General features: G+C 43.1%; 2 protein-coding genes across 4 annotated transcripts in view; one reads left to right on the top strand and one right to left on the bottom strand.

The window, feature by feature from the left end:
• Positions 1–2,608: 2,608 nt before the first annotated feature.
• On the bottom strand, positions 2,609–4,798 carry LOC111863496 (extensin). Its single transcript, XM_023849846.2, has 2 exons — positions 4,694–4,798; positions 2,609–3,893 (listed from the first exon to the last, which is right to left on the bottom strand). The coding sequence occupies exons 1-2, from the start codon at positions 4,706–4,708 to the stop codon at positions 2,772–2,774; spliced, it is 1,137 nt and encodes a 378-aa protein (XP_023705614.1). The 5' UTR covers positions 4,709–4,798; the 3' UTR covers positions 2,609–2,771.
• A 104-nt stretch (positions 4,799–4,902) lies between these two features.
• The window catches only part of LOC111863495 (BAI1-associated protein 3), a 214,944-nt gene continuing 211,577 nt past the window's right edge, over positions 4,903–8,269 (top strand). For all 3 annotated transcript variants that reach the window (XM_023849845.1, XM_033751088.1, XM_033751087.1), the window contains exon 1: positions 4,903–5,158. The gene's annotated coding sequence lies outside the window, so the exon portion shown is untranslated. The remainder of the gene's footprint in view (positions 5,159–8,269) is intronic.

Below are 8,269 nucleotides of genomic sequence, written 5' to 3'. Positions count from 1 at the left end.
AAAGTTATATTCTAATTGGTTATTCCCTGGGGATGTGGGCGGGCCCACGGCGTCTCATCGCTGTTTATGCGGTAATATTACGATACTCCAGTGGCCCTGTTAGCGAGCTTCTTACTTATGTGATTACGCATACATGCTGATCATCAACATTCTTAACCTAGTTGCCTGTCCAGGTGTTGTCATACTAATGTAATGGTTGTAAAACACTTTTCGCAAGTCTCGAGCATTTAGGTAAGGGCTTAAATTTCCAATCTCAAATTTGAGACAGTACAGTGTCATTATTAGATATATTTTGTTTTGTGATTACAGGTCTAATTTGAACACTGTTCCGTCGCTCTATGGAAACTATTGTCACATGTATAAGTGTGGTTATAGACGGGGTTTTGATTGATGACTGGATTTATTGCACACTTATACAACTTGTTGCTTCATTTCTCTCATCACTATCACACACAGACTTGTCTTCTCAATCTGTTAGTCTCTACTATCTGTTGCTTGGAAGCGGCTTCCAATGGCGGGAGTTCCCCTTCCCCTGACTTCCGGAATTATCCCCTGCCTCAGCTGCCATCTTACAACAGCAGCTCCTCCTTTTGAAAAAGTGAAATTGGGCTTGTGAGATCACCTTTCTATGTCTGTGTATTTCACCCTACCATATTACGAATGCATATTGTAACGTGAATGGCCAGAGCGTTGCTAGGTAACGGACCGGTAAACACTCCGCGACCGAATACACGGAAGGCAACAATATAAGTATCGCCATATCTATGCAACGACCCGTAAACAACCTTCAGTTGAGTGCGTTTCCACAATATGAGTTGAGGACAAAAGATGTTTTCTATGTGGTCCGTGTGAAATTTATCTAACGTGGTTTATGGAATAATAGGAGCAGAGCTCTTCTGGAGGCTGGGTTGAATACCTCCACCATGAACTTGCGAGTTGACGGAAATGAAAGTCTAAAATCTAGGACAGCCGAGAGAGACTGCGCTGGCAAGAACCAGCAGCATTTACGAAAGACAGACCCACCCTCTCGTCAGAGAGGGATCCTAACAAAAACAAGACCGTAACTGTCAAACAGTAATAAATATCTGGTCATGAGGCCCAGATGGGGCTCGACACCAAGTATTACTGACTGACTGACTGACCGTCAGTCGCACTGTGACTTCGACTATGATTTTGAACACGAGCAGTTTATTAGTTCAGTTCAGTTCTCGGTAGAAGACAGCCACAGGAAGTTCGTAGTTGAAGAGGAGTTAGTAGTCGACCTGTGAAGACTTAGCGTGTGATTAGAAGACTTTGCGTGTTATAATTACAGTAACTGTGAAAGTGTTATAATTACTTGTAGTTACAACTAGTGAAGATTCAATAAATCCAATAAGCAATCCAAACCGGCCACTCACTCACTCAGACACGAGTTGAGCTCATCTCAGCGACGTACTTCACAAATCCCACCTATTAATCTGTACGTTTTTATGTATATTTCCCTTATCGTTGCTTGGCAACGGCTCTGTTGATATTTTCCCACAAGAATAATTGCTGGAGAAGTGGCCTGTGCGGTACCAGATAAAGTAGGCGACTACTTCTTACCTGACTTCTTGTTCTGTTTCTCCAATTTACTGGCGTGACGTATTCATGCTCGGAGTACTGAGAGCACCGAGTATCAGGGATGTAAAATCAAAAGAAGGCAAATCGCTCCCTGTAACAAGCCTTGCAGGCCCATAGTTTTGTGAGACCTCGAGGCTCTCATGTATATAAGAAAATCTGCTCACAGATGGGGTTGAGGTTGTCAGCCTTAGGTGCTATCCACTTTTTACCCCCAGGAAGATTTCTGGTACTCATTTCTGTTAGAGGCTGAGTCGACTCCAGGGCCATAGTGCGGCTGGAAGTATTAGATCAACTGAAAAATCTGATGAACTCATCGTGAATAGAACCCACGATCTTGCTGCTGGTAGCACAGTGCCTCAACCAACTACTCTGTAGCGTGGCCCCCATCAGCTATATGCGATATATTGTGGCACACAGAGGCAGAAAGTGTGGTTTGGATTGGCTTGGACCTAATTCATTTTCTGTAAGGGATGCTATGTATACGCACACACACGTACACATACACACGCGATAAAGACGACTCGCCCAGCGACTGGTTGGTTCATGTGTACTTGTGTGACGTATACGCGCTACATCGTGTATCCCGTTGAGCAGGAGCGGAAGGCCGTGACATGGCGGTAATGCTTCACAATTCTTTTTCTTAGGAATTTGAATGGAATGTGGGACGGAACCCAAGCTATACTGACTTGCGGGTTTAGAATGAAGTGTAAAATGTAAGAGGAAGCAAGCTGTAAAAGTAGAATGACGGAAGAGCTGAAAGGGAGGGGACGAGTAGATGAAGGATTGCCTTGAAGATGGTAGTTTTGTATGTAAGTTTGTAACGGCATTACGAATGTTCCCTGCATGACGAGTTAAGAGGAAAGGAAGTCATTAAAATTCTGTTAAAGAATGCAAAAGTCTGCTTACGAATGTATACGTAATGTAGATTCGGACACATTTACAGAGGACAAATGAATATATTGTGTTTGAAGGGGGGGGGGAAGGGGACAGAAATGAGAACACGATATCTAGTATGCAACATATATTTCCATTCTTAAAATGTAACAGACAATTTTAAAGTTGACGTACAGCGCCGGACAAAAACAACAGAATCTGCAAGGGTTGCAGCATATGGTCTCCAGTCTATTGGACTTCCGGAGGGATGTCAGTGCTTGTTAATTAGTGGTGGGTTATTCGTAAGGTTTCTCGCCGTCGCCGGGATGCTCGCCGGGATTCTCGCCAGGATGCTCGCCAGGTTTCTCGCTGGGTTCCTCGATGGGTTTTTCAGTTGGTTTCTCGCTGGGTTTCTCTGAAGGTTTCTCGGTGGGTTTCTCTGAGGGTTTCTCGGTTGGTTTCTCAGTTGGTTTCTCGGTGGGCTTTTCTGTTGGTTTCTCGCTGGGTTTCTCTGAAGGTTTCTCGGTGGGTTTCTCTGAAGGTTTCTCGGTGGGTTTCTCTGAGGGTTTCTCGGTTGGTTTCTCAGTTGGTTTCTCGGTGGGCTTTTCTGTTGGTTTCTCGCTGGGTTTCTCTGAAGGTTTCTCGGTGGGTTTCTCTGAAGGTTTCTCGGTGGGTTTCTCTGTTGGTTTCTCGCTGGGTTTCTCAGTTGGTTTCTCGGTTGGTTTCTCGCTGGGTTTCTCAGTTGGTTTCTCGGAGGGCTTCTCTGTTGGTTTCTCTGTGGGTTTCTCCGTTGGCTTCTCTGTGGGTTTCTCTGATGGTTTATGGGTCGGTTTTTCCGTTGGTTTCTCAGTTGGTTTTTCTGTGGGTTTCTCCGTTGGTTTCTCAGTTGGTTTTTCTGTGGGTTTCTCTGTGGGTTTCTCGGTGGGTTTCTCTGTTGGTTTCTCGGTGGGCGGACATGGAGGTATTGGAGGGAATGGCCAAAATGGTGGTAAAAATGGTGGTGGGATAAACGGTGGTACAAATGGTGGTAAGCTTGGTGGTACAAATGGTGGTAAGCTTGGTGGTCCATGTGGTGGCCACACTGGTGGTTTTTGTGGTGGCAATACTGGTGGTCCAGGTGGTGGTGGGAAGAATGGTGGTCCAAATGGTGGCAAGCTTGGTGGTCCATGTGGTGGCAACGCTGGTGGTTTATTTGGTGGCAATACTGGTGGTTTATTTGGTGGCAATACTGGTGGTCCAAATGGTGGTGGGAAGAATGGTGGTCCAAATGGTGGCAAGCCTGGTGGTCCATGAGGTGGGAACACTGGTGGTTTTTGTGGTGGCAACACTGGTTGCCCATGTACTGTCCTTACCCCATAGTCCCTCTGTGCGGGTAGAGCGAGCGCCACGGCGCCGATAGTTGCAATCAAAATGAGTGTCTGCAAACCAGAGAAAAGTGACGTAACATCTGTCATTAATTGATCGTGTGATTGGTCAGTATCTCTCAGCTCGTCCATTTATAAGGACTGAACAATTCGTGAAAGAAAAATAAAATTTATCTCAAAAGTTAGCGAAATATATACAGTTTAGTGCTGACAGTACAGAACTGATTACTGCATGACAGAAATTCCATGCGTTTGTGAGAGGGAAGGTGCAGCAGGGATTGCCCACCCCAGCCTTGAGCTCGCTGCAAAATGCCCTGAGAATCCAACCACAATGCCTCTCCATCTTACAGCAGTTCGAATGTTCGAATGTTCGGGCCAAAGCAAATCGAAAATTTGCCCCCAGGACACAAATAACTCCGTCTCGTCTCCCCCCGGCCACTCGAAACAGATCAAAATTATAAAAGATCTTTGTCACGACTAATTAAAATTGTGGGCCCTGTCACGAATACGGCCGTTGGTGTCTGAATTCCTAAATCAGTTTCATGGAGTGCTGGCATAAATGTTCAGATAATTAGTAACGAACGCACTACATATCAACAATAGTTCTGCAGGAATCAGTTTTCTTTTAACAATAATTTAATACGGTGATGTTAGGCCGTGTAATCTTGTAAAAGTTGCCCAAATTCTGGAAGAAATATACTGCCAGCATGTTCAGTGTGGAAAATTAAGCCAAGCAAGTAAGCAGTGGGAAAGAAGTAGCAAAAAAATCTATAAAACATTTTTGCTGCCCGCATGGGCTGCAATGCCCATCTTTCACCATACCAGTTTCGGTTTGAATGTGTTCTGCCACTTACCTCGTAACGAGCCATTGCGAAGTCCGGTGACAAATGAAGAGGACCCCAGCGTTATATAGGCACCCGTCTGTTTGAGCAGGTGTCCCGCAGGTCAAGCGTTCAATTTCGGCCGTGACGCACTGAGGGGGTGGGACCACTGAATCACCAGATTTGATACAGATGTGTAAAGAAATCCTTTCGTCATGCCTGTTTGTCTTGGCACCCTGAAATAATAATTGCATCAGCACCTTAGCACCTGAGCAGACAATTTGTTTTTGTGCCCATGGACATGCATATGATTCATACTGCTAGCAGATGGACTGGGGGAATGGTTTTCCTCATTAATTTAATAAACAAATTGCATGTGCTGGCAATGTAAGGTTCTGTACTTACGTAAATATATTTAGGGAGGGCAGGAAATCTGTTTTGTTTGAAACATGTTTACTGGAGTGACATTCGCGTGTTCTTGCAGCAACATCCATGAAGGTTAGTATTCTGGAAGTTATGCTGTGTAAATTATTTAACAATAAAAGAAATACTAGCACAAAATATTTGCACACAGACATCCATGCTTCGAGTGGAAGTCGAACCCACGATTCTATTGTTCTATCGAGCGAAGGTTGTTCATTTCCTGGGCACTGTGACCGGCGGGTGAAGTTGTCCCTGTGCTAATTACTGAAGTACCAAACCATAATGACGTATGGGGAGTTGGATGCATAGCTCCATCATTCTTAATCTCGTAACCAGACTGAGGTAAGGTCACACCCCGACCGCTTTAACCCCAGGGATATCTCTCCCCGGTACTTGTGCAAAAGTCTGTGTCGTCTGGGCGCTGTTGAAAGAAAATTTTTTCCCTGCCGTCAGTTGAACCCCGGCCTTGCACCCCGTTAGTATACACTGTGAGCTATCCTGGATTCTAAATAGTAATTGTATAATAGAAGATAAATCCAAGGCCTGAATCGAGCTTCTGTCGATTCATATCCCAGCCATCACTCTGTCCAAGTGATTCCTAACATGGTGGCAGAAATGTGGCGTCTCATGTGTGTAAGACAGGCATGAAAAACAAATTACACGGTTTTCCTTTCAGATACGTGTATGACAATTAGTTTTTGGATACTCTTCATCCGGACATTCTGTATTTACATTGGTTACATGTTATGCTGTAAATGTCAATTTGTTCTGAAACACCGAGTGGTGAAATGCCACACAGAACACGCATGATTTCTGCATACGTTTGAACTATTTTCCATTGACTGGCTTCAGGTATGTTGATTACCGTCCGAAGCAAATTTAAAGCAGCAACTGGTGCGAGTTGTCTGTGCGCCCACGTACGTAGTGCTGGTTGCTAGGCAACGCCTGCAAACATGGGTGTCATGTGTTTAAATATACAAGGTATTGTCCACGGGTTATTCTGGTGACAGAAGTGATTTCTATCTATCATGAAAGTACGTATGGATGGATATAAACTTAAGCGAACAGTAGAAATGTATGCTATATTTTATTTTTAATTTATTGATGGTTTAGTGGCTCATAATATAGGGTGTCCGGATGAAAGGTATCCAAAATAAAAAGAAAATATATCTCGGAAACTAATTGTCATACACGTATCCGGTTTATGTCATCTGAAAGGAAAACCGTGTAATTTGTTTTTCATGCCCGGCTTACGCGCATGCGCCACCACATTTCAGCCAACATGTTAGGAATCACCAGGACAGAGAGATGGCTGGGATATAAATTGACAGAGGTGGACCAATGGCTTGACCTCCTAGGTCGCCAGATTTAACCCCAGTGATCTTTTTCTTGTGGAGTTATGTGACGAACACTGTCTACCAGGTCAAGATCAACGAGCTTCAAGAGCTGAAAGCCCGCATAAGGGACGCTGTGGCTACGGTAACACCAAACATGCTTCAAGCCTGGATATTTGTCGTGCCACCAAGGGAGCCCACATTGAAATTTATTGAGAAAGTTTTATACTCAGAAATAAAACGTTGATAGTTTCCCTTTGTAGACGTGTAACCCATTAATGTGTATAATGAATTCTTTCTGAGATATAATGATATCAATTTTGATACCTTTCATCCGGACATTCTGTATATAGCGTCGGTTGGTACAATGATTGATGGACTTCAAATGATGTGGAAGGACGCGATCAGTGTGTGTTTACACTATCCTTATATTCGCTTTTAATGACTGAGGAAAACCACCAAATACTTTGGACAGGACAGGTGGAGATCGGCCGAGATTTGAACTGAGCGCCTTACGAATGCAATATAGAAACTTTAATGCCTGAATCATTTCGCCAAGTATAATTAGAGTGGTCAGATAAAGGAGAATGAGTTGGGCTGGGCATGTAGCACTCATGGGGAGGAGCGGAATGTGTATGGGGTTTTTATGGGAAAGCTGAAAGAGAGAAGACAACTAGAAATATCTAGACATAGGCTGAAGTATCTTAGAGAGATAGGATGTGATGGTATGGATTGGATTGATCTGGCTCAGGTTAGGAATCAGTTGAGGGCTCTTGTGAACACGGTAATGAACCTTCGGGTTCCATAAAATGCTGGGAAGTTCAACTGGCGGCTCCTCAAGAAGGGCTCAGCTCCATGGAGTTGGTTACGGCCTGAACCAGTTCGCTCGGTTTTGGTAGAAATTCGGTATTTTCCGATCCGGATGTAATTATGATCTCAAAAGCCGTATGTACGCATATACAGGCCTATTAGTTTGTGCTCACAAAGAAATCAATAGTATGAGAAATTTACTGGTTTAATCTGATGGATACATTTTTGACCATTACCTTACAATACTCATAGGTAGGAGGGAGAAGTGGAGAGAGAAAGAAGGAAATATTAAAGCGCAGAAAGAAAAACGAGAGGCAGAAAAAAATAAAAGATAGAAAGCAAAGATTGGAGAACAGAACGAAATAGACGAGAAATAAGTGAGAAAGTGAATTTTAAATTTTAAAATTTAAAAAAATTTTAAATTTCATTTTAAGAATAAGATTTTAAAAATATCAAAATTCAAAAATCAAATTGACATATGTAAATTAACAAAGATTTTATACATATCTGACAAATATCAGCAAGGGGATTCTGATATATCGGGACCTATTAACAAAGGAGAAATGAACAATTAAGAAAGCTGGTGTTTTTAAATTTTAAACTACGTGCAGTGTAACAGATACGTGAGAGAAATACACCTGATGATGGCCATTTACGGCCGAAAAATGTAGTGTAGAAGAAAAGAAGACAAAAGAACTACAATAAATTGTTGCATTTAGGATGGAGTTAGTAGGAAAGATTTGCTACTTCGCTACATCAACATTTACCAGTAAGGGACGAGAAACCGCAGTGTCTGTAATAAAACGAGGACTGGTTTATTTAATCCACTGTAGTACATTATCACGACTGAGGGTGTTTGAGAACAGGGTGTTGAGAATATTTGAACCGAAGAGGGATGAAGTGACAGGAGGTTGGAGAAAACTACATAATGAGGAGCTTCATAACTTGTACTCTTTTCCAAGTGTAATTAGAATGATCAAGTCAAGGAGTATGAGGTGGGCAGGGCATGTAACACGAATGGAGGCGAAGAGGAATCCATATA

This window comes from Cryptotermes secundus, unplaced genomic scaffold, assembly GCF_002891405.2.
Source record: "Cryptotermes secundus unplaced genomic scaffold, Csec_1.0 scaffold34, whole genome shotgun sequence".
Lineage (NCBI taxonomy): Eukaryota > Metazoa > Arthropoda > Insecta > Blattodea > Kalotermitidae > Cryptotermes > Cryptotermes secundus.
This window is presented reverse-complemented; position numbering and strand designations above follow the sequence as displayed.